The sequence below is a fragment of the Parambassis ranga genome, chromosome 3, assembly GCF_900634625.1.
Source record: "Parambassis ranga chromosome 3, fParRan2.1, whole genome shotgun sequence".
NCBI classification, from domain to species: Eukaryota; Metazoa; Chordata; class Actinopteri; family Ambassidae; genus Parambassis; species Parambassis ranga.
In genome coordinates this window covers 11,321,677-11,341,354 of record NC_041024.1, presented here as the reverse complement: position 1 = coordinate 11,341,354, position 19,678 = coordinate 11,321,677, and the positions used below count along the sequence as shown (strand labels likewise).

At 39.3% G+C, this 19,678-nt stretch overlaps 1 protein-coding gene and 1 non-coding gene across 5 annotated transcripts in view; one reads left to right on the top strand and one right to left on the bottom strand.

Moving 5' to 3' along the window:
* Nucleotides 1-19,453, top strand: part of pde3b (phosphodiesterase 3B) — a 37,073-nt gene extending 17,620 nt beyond the window's left edge. Inside the window, exons 2-16 of one of the 4 annotated variants that reach the window (XM_028401419.1) lie at nucleotides 9,481-9,531; nucleotides 10,353-10,601; nucleotides 10,863-11,026; nucleotides 12,009-12,109; nucleotides 12,192-12,423; nucleotides 12,541-12,632; nucleotides 12,925-13,085; nucleotides 13,270-13,404; nucleotides 13,513-13,624; nucleotides 13,818-13,931; nucleotides 14,085-14,284; nucleotides 15,652-15,855; nucleotides 15,981-16,142; nucleotides 16,285-16,543; nucleotides 16,633-19,453. In XM_028401419.1, the coding sequence (XP_028257220.1) occupies nucleotides 9,481-9,531; nucleotides 10,353-10,601; nucleotides 10,863-11,026; nucleotides 12,009-12,109; nucleotides 12,192-12,423; nucleotides 12,541-12,632; nucleotides 12,925-13,085; nucleotides 13,270-13,404; nucleotides 13,513-13,624; nucleotides 13,818-13,931; nucleotides 14,085-14,284; nucleotides 15,652-15,855; nucleotides 15,981-16,142; nucleotides 16,285-16,543; nucleotides 16,633-16,832 (2,436 nt within the window). In that variant the 3' untranslated portion in view covers nucleotides 16,833-19,453. Of the gene's footprint in view, nucleotides 1-9,480; nucleotides 9,532-10,352; nucleotides 10,602-10,862; nucleotides 11,027-12,008; nucleotides 12,110-12,191; nucleotides 12,424-12,540; nucleotides 12,633-12,921; nucleotides 13,086-13,269; nucleotides 13,405-13,512; nucleotides 13,625-13,817; nucleotides 13,932-14,084; nucleotides 14,285-15,651; nucleotides 15,856-15,980; nucleotides 16,143-16,284; nucleotides 16,544-16,632 lie in introns of all 4 variants that reach the window. The other 3 variants (XM_028401421.1, XM_028401420.1, XM_028401418.1) reach the window with 3 other exon arrangements.
* Nucleotides 4,508-4,580, bottom strand: trnav-uac (transfer RNA valine (anticodon UAC)). Its single transcript has one exon. It is a non-coding gene; the product is annotated as a tRNA-Val (tRNA).
* Nucleotides 19,454-19,678: the final 225 nt, after the last annotated feature.

Genomic DNA, 19,678 nt, shown 5'->3' with positions numbered 1-19,678 from the left:
TCATTTTTGTCACATGGCTAGATGTCAGATATATATCTAATTTAGGACCACATGCTGAAGTGACTCAATAGTCGGTATTGGCGACTGTGTGTCTATACAGCCCTCCAAAAATGTACCCAAAAAGAATCAGATTTGAGACGCTTCAGCCTGCTTTTCTGAATGTAGCCATAAATTTTTAGCTGGTGGTGATTTGTGCTGCACATAGCTTGACAGCTAACATTGAAAAATAACATATTTTAAATCAATATGCAAACAGAATGTAAGATTTCTGGGTTGGACAGAGGCTGTGTAGGCACAGCTACAATAGAAAACAATGGCACTCAGATTACCTTTATCCTCTGGTGTATATTGAGTCTTTGATAATACTAACTTTACAGAGCTTGTTGTAAACCAAACCTTAGAGTGGCAAAGTTGAAGGGAAACTTTGTAGGAAAAAAAAAAACCTATTTTAATTGATAAGTACTTACATCATTTTATTGTTTTCATGACATAGAACTCATGTGATGTTCTGATTATGTGCACCACAATGTCAGTGGTTCTTTTAATAATTGTGTGTTAACACCTGATAAACCTGAGGATATTTATATAAAGCTGCAAATCAGCAAATCAATGTCAGCAGAAAGGACTTTGAGAAGTACTATTCAGAGTATTTACACTTGGGCTTTCTGCCACCGCTCTTCAAAGGTCATACATGCCTATATTGTTGCCAATCTCTTGTGATAGCGATGAATTGCTGCGTTCCAGGTCAACAGAAAATTTAAGCTCAGATAAAATGTAACCTGCATACACAGCCAACACTGCAGGCTGCCTTCAACTATTTATAGGGCCATGATTTACTGAGTGGTTTCCAGTAAACATGGGGCCAAAGTCGTGCACAGATTAAACCCCTGGAGTATGTTGTGGTGCTGTGTAAAATCGTCAGCCAAAAAGTCACTTAATCTCTGCCATCTTAAAGTGAATCTGGTTGCAGTCACTAACTGATCTGATAGGTGAGCTACAGTCCGAATAACTACACACAAATATTTAAAAGATGTAGACTTCTCAGAGTGACGAGCTCTGAGCTCAGACCTATTCCTACAGTGAAAACAGTGAATATAAAGGGCCAGTTTCAAACAAATCTTCAAAATTTGACCTAACTTTTCGCTCTTTATACTTATTCAGAAACAGAAAGAAGCTTTTTCTCTGTAAAACCCACACAGATTTTTGTCTGTTTGTTGTTTCAAACCTAAAATCACATCTAGAGCAGACTGTATTTTGCCAGCATTTGCAGGCTGCTGCTGATTTTGTAGTGTTAAGCACAGTCAAAAAGTTACAGGTTGTTTGAGCATGAAACATACCATTGTGGGAAAAAGTTCATCATTGACGTACTAGGCTTGACCTTACTCATATTGTGGCATTTATGTTGTTCCTTCACGTTGTGTTTGTCATTATGCAAGCTTCACACTGTTTGGCAAGCAGCCAGCTAAAGGGACGTCATTTGTATGAATCAATTCTAGCAATTACACTGAAAATGTGTCTCTTTTAAGCTACAAATGTATAATAAGTATAAAGAATTTGCTTTAAAAAAAGGCATGGCAGATTGTAGCTCACCTTCATTTCTGTTTTTTTTTTAAATATATTTTCTGAAGTTTCTGATAAATAAAATCATAATAATTAAAATCACAACCTCACATAGGCTTTACATTTTGGAAAATATTAACAGTCCTATATGTCTACAGCATTTGTGTATGTTAAAAACATAGGTCTTAAATACATTCACAGTTAAAGGAAGATGTGTGCTTTAACAAACATTCTAAGAAATAACAATAATTTAAAAAGAGAACACCATATACGCATTGTTATACTTGATATATTTACCTCCATTATTCTCTACAACATTAAAAATGGCACACACTGAGTATCTGCTGCTCCATTTCCTGATGATGAAAAGGCTTCATCGTGACCTCTGGCTGTGTGCATGTACTATATGAGGTTCCGCGTTCTCTGCTGTCATTTTCTGGGAATTGTGACTGACTCTTTACTCTTTTGACTTAAAATTCTTGGTGATAACACAAAACCACATTTGTAATTGATATAGAAAGCTATCCCTCTTTATTTTCTTATCAGGCAGTATGGTGTTTACTTAATATTCCACATACGATGTGAGCAAAGATGTCGCAGATTCTTTTTGTGGCATGAAAGTCAATTAAGAATCACACATGTCTACATGTAACTGTTTAACACTTTTGATACACTGCACTCATTGATCAGCCACTTGATCTCAATCTTAGCTCACAAGGAACCTGAAATTTCCACACACACCTGATTTGAAAGGAGCTGACCAGCTTTCCAGGTTTATTGTGTCCTTTGCACTCACTATAATGTGCCCGACGATTGCTCTGCATGTTGATAACATACCTCATACCTCAACGCTTAACGTTAGGTGGTACTCCTGCTTGTGAAATCTGGATTGTAGTACTGCAAATTCTTCATGAGTAGTAGTTATTAAAAGTTAATAAAGAAACACCATCAAGTCTAACCTTTGTTACACATATCCAGTTGCCTGTGGTTTGCTAACATTGGACTCCAAAACTACTTGTCATGGGTTTGTGTGGTGAAGTTCATTTTCTTAGGAGCTTAGTGATATACATACTGTTTCTTTAACTTGTAAAGGTGTGTCCTAGTCAGCCCTGTTTCATCATCTACGATCAGAACAAGTGAACTGATTTTTCTGAATGCGCCATTGATGCATTCCTTCTGTGATTGTGCATCTGGAATCTCATGAGTAAATGAGAACGTGTTCCTGACAGACACCAGGGATGAACTCATAAATACTTTTACTCAACTGCATTGATAACCATCTTGAATTACAAGTTGAGTCATTGTTGTGGCTGCCTCAGTTCATTTGTTATTAACCTCTAACAATGCTTTTCTTTTTAACAGCTGTAGCATAGTTTTACACTTTGAATCTATGTACAAAGTTCTGCACAGTAGCGCACAAAAGAAACCTGTACTGTAGATAAAATAATGTACTGATGTAGCAGCTAAACTAAAAGTGACTACAAGATGTAGAATAGAAAGTGAATAAGCAGACAAAGATAATGGCTCAGTACTTGTGCAACTTGTAGATGTCAAAAAATGTTCATTTTTGATCGACCAATTAAGTTCTCAGCATCTGTATTCTTGTCCTAGGGTTCTATAGAAACATCATACTAGACACGAAGCTGCTCTCAGCATCTCTTCTTGGAGAATGAAAGCAGTGCTCTTATATGAAAAGTGGAAGTTCTGCTGGGACCTTTGAGTATCTTCCAACACACTCTCTTGAAATGAGGACACACCTGCAGCCTCAGAGCAGCCTAAAGGGATTTATGCTCCCTTCCTTAGGCCTCCATATGTTTTTACTGTAACTCCTCAAACTCATCCAGCATGCTTTTGATTCTACAACTAAGACAGATGCAGCCTCTTTTTTATCCTTATTTAATCAGCAGGTCCTTTGGTCTTCACCATGGTGAAACAGAATTTACCAGTTTTAGCCACAGATCAAAGCAGTTCACTTTACCACATAGGGCTGTAAAGGGTCCTTTTTTTTAATCCCAGACCCCCCAACATCCTTCACAATAAGGCAAAGAATTTGTAGTTGAGATCACAAAGTGATAGAACACATCAGATACACATGCCTTAGGCTTGACCAGTTTCTTGGCCTTGATGAGATAATAGAATTGTTGAGCCCATCCTATTAATTTACCTTCTATTTTAGGACAGTCGCAACAATACCACTCAGTTTTTCTGTTAGTCTTGTTCTGGTCTATCTGCTGTTTTTTTTAGGACACAGCAGCTGCTATCTTCCCTTCTTCAAAGAAATTAGTGGGTGTGTGTCTATAGCCTGTGTGCTGTACATCTCCCAAATCATGTAAACAAAGCACAGTCAAACCGCACGCTATGCCCCTGAGATAAAAGTTGAGACATGTAAAGGCTACTAATTTTGCAGCAGCGAAATATATACAAGCATAAGTGACTTGACCCTTAAGTCTTTAAGACTTGTTGATGGAGGCCAGACAGGCTTGGATGTTTAGTTAATGCAGTCGATCAGTCATTTGGTGCTGTCCAAATTCCTTTTGGTTTCCTGTTTCTCCTACTTTTGTTTCTATTTTTAGTTTATTGAGACTTCATCATAAAACACACTTTACATCTGTGGGATTTTGTCATTTCACTTTCCACAATCTCATTATGCTGCTTTGCCTAGCATGAGATTTTTGCAGCACAATTTTATCATCTTGGTTTTAAATGTCTCAGGGAGTTTCCATGGGCTTGGTGGTGGTGAATGTATTGAAATCCAAATTAAAGCAACAGGACAAAGGCAGTGAATTAAATATGCAGTTTGAACTGGTCTACTATGGTGGCACAGCATGCATGGCAACCTCCCAAAATAAGTGGTAGCCTATTGCATTGTTTGATAGTATAAAAATTAATAAAACCTTTATTTGTCCCACAATGGGGAAATTGCATTAAAATTTTAAAGGTTGTCCATTGGTTCCACTGGGGATTGAACCCAGGGCCTTCTGCGTGTAAAGCAGACGTGATGACCACTACACTATGGAACCTTCAAGAAGACGAAAAAATATTTCTTATGCTACAGTTTTGTTTGTTTTTAATCAGTGAAAGAAGACCAACTTAAAACATGGCTGAACACAAATTCCCAGCATGAATGCTCTTTGCTGCTCGTTCACTCTAGGTCGGTGGAGTCACATGAAAAGGCGTCTGTAACTTATCAGAGAAACTGGAATAAATTAAGCATAATCTTCACAGAACAACAACAATGGCTGTCCAGAGAGAGACAAAGAATTTGGAAGGTTACACTGTGTCTTCCTTTGTGACAAAGGTCAAGTCAGTTCTCAAAGCTTACTGTATTATAAGATAGCAATCATGCATTATTGGTTTTGTTAAGCATAGTTTCGTCATGTAATGTGGGGTGATGGAAGGATACTAATATAGTGACTTATTGCAAACCTATAACATCATGAAAACACTCCAGCAGATAATGTAAAATATTTCAGGCATGCAACCATTTGGATAGTTTATGAAAAAGTATGGTGCATGTCTGTGCCACATTAATAAATCAGTCATCAGTAAAGAAACAAAGTTGTGCAATATTCCAGCAGCTATTCTCATCCACTCTCTCTGTTCATCTAGTTTTAACACTTGCTGATCAGAGATTACAGTGTTTGGTGTTGCTACCTTGTTAGCCTGAGAACATGGTGTCAAGTAACCTAATGCTATGTAGATAGTGCCTTAGATCAGCTAATCTTATGGTATCACATGGCATATAATGCTTGTAGCAGGCGATACTACCTTGTAACAGGTAACACGACGATGTAGCAGGTTCTCTATAGATCGCATGTTTAAGTTGATCTTCTTCAACCTTCCCAGCAGATTTAGATTATAATATCAAACAGTGTATAGTTACGTATTAAACATACATTGCAAGTAGGACTGTTTATGAACACATGAATACACAGGTACAGGAACTCTATACTGCTAAGAGTCTAAATCTAACCAACCCTTGGCCCAATCACATCTTTATAGTTGTGCACTTCACAATACAAGATGATGATGGCTATGAAATCACCTAGCCTGTTTTGTAACTGTGATCAGGGGACAAAATACATTTGAAGTAACCATAGAGCGTTGACTTCCTGAATCTGTGGATGCTCTTATGCATCCAAGTCATGTTATGTCCAAGAGTATAAAATTGAGGCAACAGGACTCATGGATACTTCCTGTATACTTAGCATCTGCCATGGTCTTGTTGATATTTTATAGACATTATTCATTTTCACAAAAAAAGTCTAAACTCAAACATGTACCTTTTTTGAGAGAAGTTCCCCTCATTCAGTTTGGATTTAGTCGACTATGTGCAAAATAATATTAATATAAAAGTTTATCACCTTGTATATGTGCACGAGAAATTCCACTCAGATATTGCATATGTTCAGTGGTAATCTATCATCTGTCCTTCTATGTAAACTAACACTGGTTGCTTAGATGTATGGTGCATCACCCCCTGAAATACCCTGAAAGCAGTGTGACATCTTTTCCAAAGCCTGCTTCATGCTCCTCATTAGCCTGAGTGTCTCCCCATTGACCACATGCTTGTTTCTATAAATAGACATACATTCTTCCACTATGAAAAATTTGAGTGTCATTTAGTTTGTGTAACTTTAGATAAGAGACTAGTTGCTTTCTTGTCTCTGGCAGTAAATTTTTATGGGCATTTTGGTAATATTTGTATTCTTATGAAAAGTAGATGTAACGATACTGTAATAAATACTTGCTATTTTTAGCAAGATAATTTGTTGATTGTTTATTATTGATTAACTGCTCAAAAGGACAAACACGACAAAATACATGTCTTCTTTTCTTTAAAAAATACTTCAGTGCACTTACAGATATGATGTTGTGCAGGGTAGACACTGAACAACACCAGGTCCAGTGAAGTGGTAGATGAGTGTGAAAGAGAGGGATGACATTTTGAACGAGCTCCTTTCCCTAGTCAAAGAATTTTTCATGGTCCTGCCAGGTTACCCTGACGACACTAGTGACAAGCCAGAGACAGCCTAGTCATCTGGAGTACTCTTAACTTTTCCTATTAGGCCAGCTGATGTGTAGACTGATTACCACTCATTCCTGACAATTGTGAACAAATAATTCATTCATTAAAATTATATGATGGTTGGTTGAAAATCATACCCATAAGGCCATCATGCTTGGAGTGATATATGTGTACCATCAAAGATTTAACAAGCTGTCTGCCCTGACAATACTCTCCCAGTTTCACTTATGCTCTACCTCTAATACAGGAGTATATTTGATCTGTGATTGAATGGTGGGTATGTCTGGGTTGTGAGTCTGCGAGTGTCAAAAGTTCAGAGACAAAAGTTTTTGATTTCAGTCTGTACCTTCCTTTGTTAGCTAACCTGCCTGTGCCTTTGCTCTGTGCTACTCGGGCTCAGCTTTATACTATCAGTACAAGCTGTGTCGAGTGAAAAGGACACACAGCCACAATCTCTTTTTGCTGAATATGGGCGTAAAAAACAATCAAGCCAGCCTGTGCCTTCCTTCCCTCTCTCTCCCCGTATCATTTTTTTCTTTTCCTGTGTGTCTCGACAGGCAGAGCCCAGTCCTTATTATCAGCATGTGCATGTGCAGTGGGCTGCTGACGCTGTGTGTCGCTGCAGACTGACGTCAGCAGGGCCCTGCTCCTCTCCATACAAATGTCCTGCGTGTCTGTCTACCATTGATACCTTTTCTCTGCCCCCCACCCCCACCCCCAACCACTCAGTCTCTTATTAGCATGTTTTTATCAGTTCTAGCACCTCTCACACCACAGAGCCCAGCTAATATGACACACAGGTGCAACTAACTGGCCGTCTAATAGCCTGCACAGGTTTATTGACTCCTGTTAGGGAATACTTATGACCCGTCTCATGATAAGCAATTACACTTGTGCGTACATGAGGGGTTATTGTGCAATTGTTTTGTTTTGTGGTTATATACATGTGCAATTTTGCATAAATATAGTGCAGGTATTTCTACATATAATAGTAATAATATTTATTAAGCACAGTGTAAAGAATAGCCAGTATGGTAACATGATACACAAGAATTAAATTAGTTTTATAAGTATAAATATGTATTGTGTATGTGAGTTTGATGGATTATTACACATCTGGGGTTCCCCATCTTTTATATTGCCAATTTCTATGGCGTTTTTATGCATATTTTTTATATATTTATGAATTTAAGATCAATAATAATGTAGAATTTTAACATCCATTTAAAATGTTTAAATGTAGTTGAAGAAAGTGGTAATAGGTGATAGTGCTTTTACCACATTACCACACTTGAGAAAATCTCCTGAAGGTCTTCAAGGGAGAGATAATGTGTGCTTTCTGGGTGTATGCATTTATACAGGTGTCTGCATGTGTCTGCCCTCATGCCATGTTTTCATAACATGGCTTTAAGCAAATAGCTCATGTTCATTGACAGATTTTAAGTCTCATCGCTTGCAAAAAGACGTCACTGTAAATAATTTCAGTCAAAGCTGTGTCTGGCTTTCTTTTCAGTCCTCATGGCTTCTTTAATGGCATCCTTTCCTTTAGCTTTTACCATCTTCCTATCTGTTTCAACCCTTCTGTTTCTCTCTATAAACAAGCAGAAGGCCAACAACTCTGTCCTCTGGCCGTCTCCCGCCATCTCGTTGCCATGGTGTATGGAGCATTGTTTGCTGGCCTCTGTGTCGGGTTGCCATGGCAGGGCTTATTTGCTATATTAAATGTTTGGCAGCATTGTACAGATGCTGATGACAAACACCCAACATCCCACTTTGATCATGAAACAGTTACTGATTAGAGCAGATGGCATGAACCCACACTGATCTTTCCAACAACCTTATAGATTTTGATATTTCAGTAGTAAAGTTTTTTTACTTATTGAATTCCTGCTTGCATTGCAATTGAAAACTGATATAAGTTGTTTTTGTGATCACATCATTTTAGGACAGAAGTAGAAAAATCCATTTAAAAATCAAACATAAGACCTATCTCTAAAATATTGTGAACAAAATAAATGATTTCAGTGCCTTGTTAAGATTGTTTATTAATTTTTAATGAAATATGATCGCTGTGTTTATTCCTGACAAGACGATGACTGGGTGTGTGTTTACATATTAGAATGAGGCTCATGTTGTTTGTTGAGGTGCTTTTCTTGTATGGCTTAATCCTCTGTGATTCTCCCTCTTGTGGTGTGGGGTGAGACTGCACGGTGGCACACTAAAAGGTAGACTTTGTGCCTAGATTACGCACAATATATGGATATATACTATGTGTAATTGTGCATGGCTGCATGAAAAAACTGCTATAAAAAGTGAACATACAAAACACGAGTGTATTGTATCCCATAGATTTACATTTGTCACAGAGGATTAGGTTATTTCAGGTACAGCAGTATTGCGTTACACAAACTGCTCCAACTTTTACCATATGCTGCTGTAGTCTGTGAGAGCGTCTGTGTGGTTACAGGCAGATATCAAGGAAATGCTGCCGATTGACGTAGTTAGAGGCAGATAAGATCTCATAGCTCCATTGTAGAAGCACCACGGTGGTTTTAGTGGTTTTGCTTTTCTTCTCTTGCTCTCAGCGAATGGCCTCGGTCTGCTGTTACCCAGGCAGTCTGCATTAGCATACTGTACCTGTAGTAGACAGTGCAACATGTGGTGCAGGAAATCCTTAATATAAACTGTTACTACACTCACTGTGTGTTTAGATAACAGACAGAACAGACTAACAGACGCTCTGTTTCTGACCTGCCAGTGGCCTCACTGAAAAGACAGTGGGCTTAAAAATGAAATGTATCACTTTTTCTTAATAATTTCAACATGTTCTGTTATCCATAAATGCATAAATGATAACATTTGACTGACAGCTCTATTGTCTTTTTTTCCAGATGATTTTATGGGACTGGGATTTGAAACACTGGTACAAACCACAGTATCAGGTCAGTACTGCTTCTCTTTCAGCTCACATGCTTTTTGTAGTATAAAATTATTAAACACACAGAACTGAAACAGTTAATTTATGAAAGTTTCATGCCTATATTTCACTAGGAGATGTGCTGTCACCTTCAGGACATTCAGTTCTTTTTGTTTTCTGCCATTTTTTTGGTCAGGCAAAATACACACATTGTGTAAAAGCTTGCATACAATTGCTTTCATGCCACATTTTTATCTTACCCAGATATTCTATGTCATGTTTAAACTATCTGTGTATTCTATGAAAGAATTTAGCTCCCAGAGACAAAAAGTCATGGTTTGTTCCCGTTTGCCAAAGCCAACGCAGTAAGAGCATTTTCATTACACTCTCTGATGTACTGCTCTTATGGTTCATGGATTTACTTTAGATATTAGATACATAGCACTCCACTTCTCATGTAGGATTTAGATATAGTGTTTTTTTTCCCTGTACACTAGAGTTGTTGTTACTATCTTGCTGTTTAAGAAGTTAAGGAAAGAGGAGAGCGATGAGGAGACAACAGCAGTGGAATGAAGTGGGAGTGGAAGATAGATATGATACATTTCCTCTATGGAAGAACAGGATTCCTTGAACCCAGAGAGGGGTGGAGGATCGCCACAAGCAATATGTACCTGATGTTATTGTTTGTAATTACAATGTCACCTTTCCTGTATGCCTTTATTAAAGTACATCTTAGAAGCAGACTATCAACTGGCTGAAGCCATGCTTTTGTAATAAAACATTTGTGGAAATGTGTAAACTAAATGTGCCCTCACACATTGCACATCCTCTGCTCCCTGACCACAGGGTGCTGTGAGTGGCAGTGGTGTGGATCTTTCTGTCATCAATGAGGCCAGGAATCTGGTGTCAGACCTGCTGATGGACTCGTCTCTCTCTCCACACACCATTTCAACTCTGCGCAGCGTCTCCAGCCTCATAGGGACGTTCTCGGGCTCGTGCCGCCCGAGGGTTAACCCTTTCACCCCGTTCCCAGGTTTCTACTCCTGTGATGAAGTTGAGGACTCTGTAGAGAGGAGTGACAGGAAACCCATTAAGGTAGGCACAAGTTTCACTACTACAGCAAAGTAGTCCAACATATACTACAGTAGTCACTTGTTTTCTGAGGTTCTTCAGACAGCATAATGATTTACATTCAGGGACATAGGAAAGCAGCCGTGTGACGTTCTGTAATGATTTTTTCACATGGCTCAAGATCATTAATGCTCTCAAACTTTTATCATATTATTGTTTGTGTACCTGCAACTTGTGTTTGTGTTTGAACATGCATTTATATTGAAGATTTTCTCTACCAATCAGGGTTTGAGCAGCAGAAACAGCCTCCCCACACCTCAGCCCAGACGGAGTTCCACTTCCTCTTCGTCCTCCTCGCTCCCTCCTCTTGACTCCGCCTCTTCACGCTGGGAACGTAACAGTGGCAAGAGACCCCACCCTGACCTCAACCTGACCAGGTGTCAACACAAGTAAAATTTACCACCTCACTAAAAAACACTGATTGTCATCTGGCCAGCAATTTAGCCTGAATATACGACACTCAGGATCATTCCTGAGACAGAAGTCTGGTTATTCTACATCCTCACTGAGATAACCTTAAGATAACTGTATATTATTCCAGGCAGCTTCTGGTGCTAAAACCTGGTTACTATCATCGGAACAGGCTTTGGTTGTATGCAGATAAACAGACTGAAACAGATTAAAGGCCCTCTCGTACTCTGCTAACACATCACAGTGGTCAAGAAAACATCTTAAATAAAGTCAGTGTAGTAGTTTTCCTGACTGTGAAGTGTGTGGTTGTTGACATTGAATTTCAGCTCCATCTCCTTTCCCACGTCTCAAGTTGCTAGATGGACTGTAAACAATGATCAGCCCAGTAAACAGTGTTGGCCCAGATGTTTGTTATCTTTTGTCTGGATATCCTCTGGTTTGACCCAAGCCTTTAGACATTGGTCATTGCCCTCAGAGTCTAAGTCGTTAACAAGACAATAGCTGATGAGTTTACATATTTCCCCATCAGTTGTTTTATTTAATATTAACACTTCTTGATTGAGGTGAAGAGATTTTAAAACAGAAGATTTTATCATGATATAAACATTACATTTTCTTAACCTGTTGGAGGATTCACAAAACTGGTTGTACTATAAACATACTATATATATTTATCATTATTTGATCTGTAGTAGTGAAAAAAACATGTGCACGTCACATGAATTGTTTTTTTTCTGTTTTTTTACCGTACTTGTGTACCGCACCAGTGGCAACACAGTACGTGTTGCCACTGGGTTTTAAGGTGTATACCATAGGCCTCCACAAGATGGCAATAGAGGACTAGTTATGCCTCCTTATGAGCCTCTTTGAGTTCAATATCATCATCGAAGACAGACTGTTATTATCATACACACTGTTTGGAGGAGTTTGTGTATTTAAGATGTGTGTTTTGTGCTTCAGCTCAAGTTTGTCCAATGGACCCAATGCAAACCTGTTGACCATTCCCAAGCAGAGGTCTTCCTCTGTTACCCTCACATACCACACAGGGCCCAGAAGAGCAGGTAAGACTTTACCAACAGACTTTAGAAACTAAAACATCGCTTGTGTTCTGACTCACCTCTCTTTTCCTGCACTCCTCTCCAGGAGCATCTCCCAGCCTGAGCCCAGTCACCTCACCAGGCCACAGTCCTCCTGCGGTAGGCACAGGTTCTTCATCATCCCTTGTCACTCGATCACCTGTGGAGTTCCCAGACACAGCTGACTTCCTGACAAAGCCCAGTGTCAATCTGAATCTGCACAAACCTTTGGGCTACACAATCAGCTCACCTGACTTTCAGCAGGCTTTCCGCAGCTCGACCTTCCCACTCTGCACCAGGTGAGACCTGCAGAGGCATATCACTGTCATTTTTTCACCAGTTGTCTATTTTAATGGTAACTGTAAATTTAAACAATTTACTGCAGCTGGTTTGTGATTGTCACCTGTCTGTTCTAGCTGTGGTCGTCAGATGCTCAAGGGAATTTCCAGCAGTGATGCAGGGGAGTCTCATCAACCATTTACCATTGAGGCTCAACGCAGGCGCTCAGGTACATGCAGTCATATTTAATGCACATTAATACAGTGTAATGGGAGGCAGTCTAGATGAGACTTTGAATGAGGAACAACTCTTAAAGGGGTTAATGCTGCTCTCTTCAGGAGCACATCAGTAATGCAAGTTTAAGCACACCCAATCAAGAAGCAAGGCATTTTATTGTCCAGCGTACTGTGTAAAAAAAAAAAAAAAGTTTGCATGTCTTACATATAAAATGCAATTCTGATTTAACCCATATGTTTAACAGGTCCATACACTATGTGTGTTCATGTGTGTTTACACAGCAGCTGAAGGGATCGAGTTCACAGGGGAGCCTCTGATCAGGGAGGAGAGCACAGAGATGGACACGTCTGGAGATGGGAGGCCAGACACTGGAGGGAGCCAGGGGCTGGCCGAGGAGGAGAAGGAGAAGAGCACGAGCACAGACCAGCAGACTCAGGAATCAGAGGTAAGTTTGATTAGAGGGCCTCTTCAACAATATGCCTTACCCTACCTTTTACAATACCGTAGTATTGCCTACTGTAGGATAGAAAATGGAACTGCTGCTTGTCTGTCCTATAAGTAGTACTTGGACATAGAATTGCTTTGAAAGTTGAACTCACAACAAGTTGTTTTGGTGGCGTTGTCTCCAGGGTGAGCAGGAGTTTAATCTAGATCCTATGCTGGAGGAACATGATGGACTCATGGAGAAGATGAACACCTGGAACTTCCAGATCTTTGACCTAGTGGACAAAACGGGAGGGAAGACCGGAAGGATCCTCAGCTATGTTAGTACATCTACATATCATTTAATAGAGCTTCTCCAATTAGACATGGAGCTATCTCATTGCTATTCTCAGTGGTGATTTCAGTAATGCTGGCTTTTGCTTCCCTAGGTGACATACACACTTTTCCAGGATATGTGTCTGTTTGAAATTTTCAAGATCCCTGTAAAGGAGTTCATGACATACTTCTGTGCTCTGGAAAATGGCTACAGAGACATTCCTTGTAAGTGTTTCTGCATTGTGAAGCCTTTTCCTCAGACAGTGCTTCAGCAGATTGCTTATTATTTGATGCATTATAAGATTATTATAAGATGCAGGTTAAATTTCTTTATGAAGTTTATAAAATTTTCTTAATAAAGGTTTTTCTTAATTATTACTGAAGAGAGTGTGTGTTTTTTTAAAAACAAAACTCACAGATCACAACCGGGTCCATGCTACTGATGTGCTCCATGCTGTTTGGTACCTGACCACTCGACCAATCCCTGGTTTCCAGCAGATCCACAGTGAGCATGTGACAGGGAGTGATACAGGTACAGCTTGTTGCAGCAGGCATAAGAAAAACTAGTGTAAAATAGATTATGTGACAATCTATGACCATATTCAACTATTATTTTAGTTTTTCTTTACAAGTTGTAATTTTTATTTTTGTCATTATATTCATCCATGTTTTTCCTGTGTTCCAGATTCAGATAGTGGAATCTCTCCAGGCAGGATATCCTACGCCTCCTCGAAGAGCTCCTCAATTTCAGACGACAGCTATGGCTGTCTGGCCTGGAACATACCTGCCCTGGAGCTCATGGCCCTTTATGTAGCAGCTGCAATGCACGACTATGACCATCCCGGTCGCACAAATGCCTTTCTAGTAGCCACTAATGCACCTCAGGTAATCTGCAGCCTCTTCTTGGTACTTGATCCTGTTGTAGATTGACCTGTCGAACATGATAACACACTCATGTTTACAGGATCAGATGGTCATAATACTGGATAATGCAAAATGCATTTGTCTCAAAGTGATGTCTATACTTTAGAGACATATGTGGTTGGTTTTATATATAAGCATTACATACTCTGTATAGTATGGGATGTTTGTTGTGGCAGATAATACAGATTACAGGTACACCATATAGAAAGGCATGAGCATCTTGATAATGACAAACGTGACAACTTACTTAAACATTGTGGTCACTATTAAGTCTTTGGAATGTACCAGAAAGTTTTATGACTGGTCTGGTCAGTCTTTATCTCCTGGTATGACATGGCTGAGGAGGAAAAGTCATAATTCTGGAGTCTTTGTCATGTTGTTGGTTCATCCTGAGGTAATGATAGCTAGCTGTCCAAATTTCCTGTGTCTGGATCACTAAGTGTTTAGTTAACCGATTAGTCTTTTAAGTCTCAAATTCCAATGATCACCAATGTAAATCTTATTGTCAGTTAGATGGTGGGCTCTTCCTGAGAAATGTTCATTTTTAACACTGTGGAGCATCACAATTGACAGTTTTTAAGGGTTCTCAAAACAAGGTTGTCTCTTTGGAAGAAGGTAAAATGCAGGCATGGTGTTATCGCTACAATAGTCATACTTTGTTTTCCAAAAATCAACAACCCACGAGAATATATCAATACTGACTTCTTCACACACAGTCACACGCTGCCTCTCTCCTGATTTTTGGAACTTTCTGATTGTGGTGTTATGTTTGAGGAAGTGCATTCATTAAACCACTGAGGATGAAACCTCACTATTGTGTATAAAGATGGCTAGAAACAAAGCTATTTGTGCAAACTGTAGTCTATTGTGTGTAAAACGACTTCAAACCACATGGATCTCTCATTGTGGTTGGTTATGCAAATGAGAGATGAAAGGGTTAACCTCTTGCATCAGTTCAAACATGTCCAGTCTGTCTATCCTAGGAAAGTGCGTTAGAAGAAAGGGAACCCTGAACCTATTGATTCCTTGATGTTGACAACCATCATGTCTGTTAAAAAGATCTTTCTTGGTATTAAATTCCCTTAAATAACCTGTTTACTCCATCAAGTATATATGTGATATGTTTCTGCTTTCATAACCAGCCTATCCTCCTGGCCTTTTTTGTCTTATTGAGTGCTTGCTATTTTTAAACCCGTTACGCAAGTTGTGTAACTCATATGCAGACACATTATGTGAGTAAAAATATCAGACATTTTAGATAAAATTGTGAGGATCTTTTTAGTGGGGGATCTTTCACCTCTTGGTTTTCCTCTCTTGTGCCTGTGTAGGCGATCCTGTACAACGACCGCTCAGTGCTGGAGAACCACCACGCTGCATCTGCCTGGAGTCTCTACCTGTCCCAGCCTGAGTTCCACTTCCTGGCCAACCTGGATCATGTGGAGTTCAAGCGTTTTCGCTTTCTCGTCATTGAGGCAATCCTGGCCACAGACCTCAAGAAGCACTTTGACTTCCTGGCTGAGTTCAATGCCAAGGTTTGTGATGGAAACTTTTTAGCAGAGTGCACAGAATCTGGCAAAATATTAATTCAGGCTTTAGGAATAAGTTGATTAGTTGATCAGCTGTAATAAGGCATCCATCCTTGTTTGTTTGGTAACAGGTGAACGACGTGAACAGTCCGGGAATTGATTGGACCAATGAGAATGACAGACTGCTGGTCTGCCAAGTGTGTATTAAGCTGGCAGATATCAACGGACCGGCTAAAGTCCGTGACCTGCACCTCAAGTGGACAGAAGGCATCGTCAATGAATTTTATGAGCAGGTACAGGCTGCATACTAATGCTGCAGCGTGGAATTGGTTATCATGTTTCTATTTTATTTTCTATTTATTTAGTTTTCTTGATATTAATACCTCAAACATACACCTCTCTCACTGCCATTTTCACTTTGTTTTGAATCTGCAGGGAGATGAAGAAGCTGGGTTAGGATTACCCATCAGCCCCTTTATGGACCGCTCCTCTCCACAGCTGGCCAAGCTGCAGGAGTCCTTCATTACCCACATTGTAGGACCGCTTTGTAACTCCTATGATGCTGCAGGCCTACTTCCTGGCCACTGGATTAATGAATCTGGCTCAGATGAAGATGACGACGAGGGGCAGGTGGACATAGACACAGATGAAGATGAGGATGAAGAGGATGAGCTTGAAGATGAGTCGGCTCCAAGTATGTTAAGACACAAGCAAGCTTTTATAAGTTATGTTTTAGTTACATCTGATTTTCCTAAACATATGTTGAACGTTTGTTCCTTTTAGGAAGAAGAAAAAGGCGCCGCAGGTTGTTCTGCAGTATCATGCAACACCTGACAGAGAACCACAAGGTGTGGAAAAAGGTCATAGAGGAGGAGGATAAAAGCAAAGAGCTCAGCAAACAGCAGCCGGACAGCCTGCCCACCTCCCCATCAGATGACATCCAGGTCATCCAGGAGGAAGAAGAGGGAGATGAGCGTCAGTAGCAGGAGGACGAAGGAACGAACAGAGCTGTGTGAAAAAGACAAAGGAGAGGCAGTATACAAGGACACAAGTCCCTCAACCACCTGCCTTTCACTGACGCAAAGACAATTGACAAAATGCACATAAAACACACTTTGCTCCCTCTCTCTCACACACACATACACATATATATACACACACACACACATATTGAAAGGTTCACTGTGCAGACACTCAGATGCTTAAGCAGTCACATTGTTTTTGGAGAAACAAAAAGGCCTTACTACTGTGAGCGGATCCTTACTGCAACGGTGGGGGCCCAACTCCTATGCACTTTCATCCCATGGAGAGTCAAGTGTACCCAGAAAAGAAAGCGCCGGAAGTGGGGAGCAAAGGTGCATAAGAAGAGTGTGGATGGGGTCCAGCATTAAGTTGCCCTCCATGGTAACCTGGCTGTGATGCTGCCTTGAATGCAAAGCGCTTAACAATTAACACCTCCCTTAGGTACAAACCAATTTCTGTATATTTAAAAAAAAAAGGAAAGGTAGAGGAAACATACTGAAGCGAGTGATGAATGATTGATACCCTTTACCAAAGTGAACAGTGTAAAGACAAGAGACTGAAACTGTTTCAGCCTCAATGTCAGGTATATTTTTGAATTATATATATACATATATATATCTCAAATGATGTGCCTGTCTGAACCTTTACTAAGTCCATATTGGCCCAGAGCCTAGGCTTGTGTAGTTCTCTCCTTGCTGGCGACACGAAACACTGTATCAGACTCAGTCACAGAGACATTTATGAAATGTTGACTGATTAATAGCATTATATCTGCATCATTTTTGATGCTTTTACTCATGTGTACCACCCATCCTTTCTTTCTTTTCTTTTTTTTTTTGAGTGTGTGAATATTCTTGGCAGGAATGTGACAGAGAGAATGAGCAGGGAGAAAGAGAGCACATTTTGAATTATTTTAGTAATTTGTGTGTATGTTTGTGTGTCCTTTTTAGTTTGGTTTCTAATCAGTGAATTGTCCTCTGGTGTTTTAACATGTTGCATTCAGATCAGGAGTGCTGTTTCAATGAATGGATTCTTCATTTTCCTCTTGATTCTAAGTATTTTTTTAAAGGTTACTCAGGATTCACGCAAAAGTTGAATAATTATTTTGCAAGAATTTATGTCATTAATATGAAATATACCTAAAAAAAAAGAAAATTAAAAATCTGGGTGACTGAAGTAGTTTGTAATCTCTTAATGAACAATGTGACTACAAACAAATTTAAGCAATTGAAGTCTACAGAAAAGCATACAGTATGTGCTAGTGGCCATTCGTACACTGTTTGCATAACCTTTTTACAATCTGACCAGAGGAAAGCTTATCTCGACTGTCAGCAGACTGCAGCAACACAATACACATTGTACAATTTTGCAGTTCTGTAACAGCATATTATGCTATTTTTTAAAAAAAAAATCAGTGCATTGTTTTTAAATCTTAACAGTCTAAATGTCTGCTGATGTTTGGAGAAACCGAATCCTCATTCGATTTTAAACCCATCAACTCGGCCAGTGTTTAAAGAAGGGATCCAGGGTTTCATGTCACTTTGGTTTTGTTTATATTATATTATATTTTATGACGTGCCATGAGGCAGGTTTAAAAAACAAACAAACTACTAGTTCTCTGATGTTGTCTCGAAGAACTCTTGGCATTCCACTAGAATAAGACATTTTATCAAAGGGAAGGTCAGCTTGTCGCCTTGTTCCCTTTATCACTTGATTAAATCCTAATCTCTGGAGAAAAAATGTTAAGTAAGCAGTGTAAATTGAAATAGTAATATTTAAAGACAAAAAAATAGATACAGATGTGCACATTTTAATACCAAACAAGTGTTTAGCCGCTGTACAAAAGAGTATGTGCATATAAATATATATATTTTTAAATAATCAAATGAATGCATCTGTTTTCTACATGCAGCTGACATTATTGTACATCCTGTAATTACCATTGTGTTTCCAGAGTTTTTAAATCTTCTTCTATTTCCAGGTGTGGAACTGTGGGGCTTGGTGGTTTCAGCCTCTCCCTTGTTCTGTATCATAACCACTCTTGTATTCCTCATTATCTCTTGGTCGTATCACTTGACCCAACTAGTGCCAAACTTTATCTATATACTGTAATTTGTGGGCTGTGATATGCTGATTGGCAAAATCTCTCTCCTGGGCTCCAGTACTGTTCACACAAAGAGAATCAACCTTGAGTCAAAATATTCCACCAGGATCAAAGTGGCAAGAGTCGAAGAGCTGGACTCAGGTTTGAGCCGTACACAGTCTAAAAAAAAAAAAAAAAATGTGTCATCAGTTTGTTCACATGGGCCCGTGCTGGATCATAAAGCCTTGGTAGCTCCTGACCTGACATTTTCTGGCTCATTAAGTTGTTAAAGTGTGTTGGCTTCTCACTGTGCAGTCTCTCAAACCACAGTGTCCTCTGATGATTGTGCCATAAATACATCTATGAATGGTTGTTACCCTTATGTAGCATCAATATACGTACATTTGTCTAATGTAACCATTCACCCTTATCTACATTGTGGGGGCAACAGATTTTGGTTGTTATTTATAGTTGTCATAAAACACCATCCCTAAAGTATCAGCAGATCTCATTGATTTTTATTGGTGTTTGTGTGTGTCTCTCTCAATATACACTTTTCTTTTTTCCATGCCACCTCAAATAACCTTATAGATTCTAAATACTCCTATTGTATGTCCACAGATGTTTTCACTTACAAGGCTTCCTTCTAGTAGTAATAGTATGAGTATTAGTTCACTTTTCAGTTTTTCTCATAGTTTTGTGGCCTTAAAATGTGTGTACTCA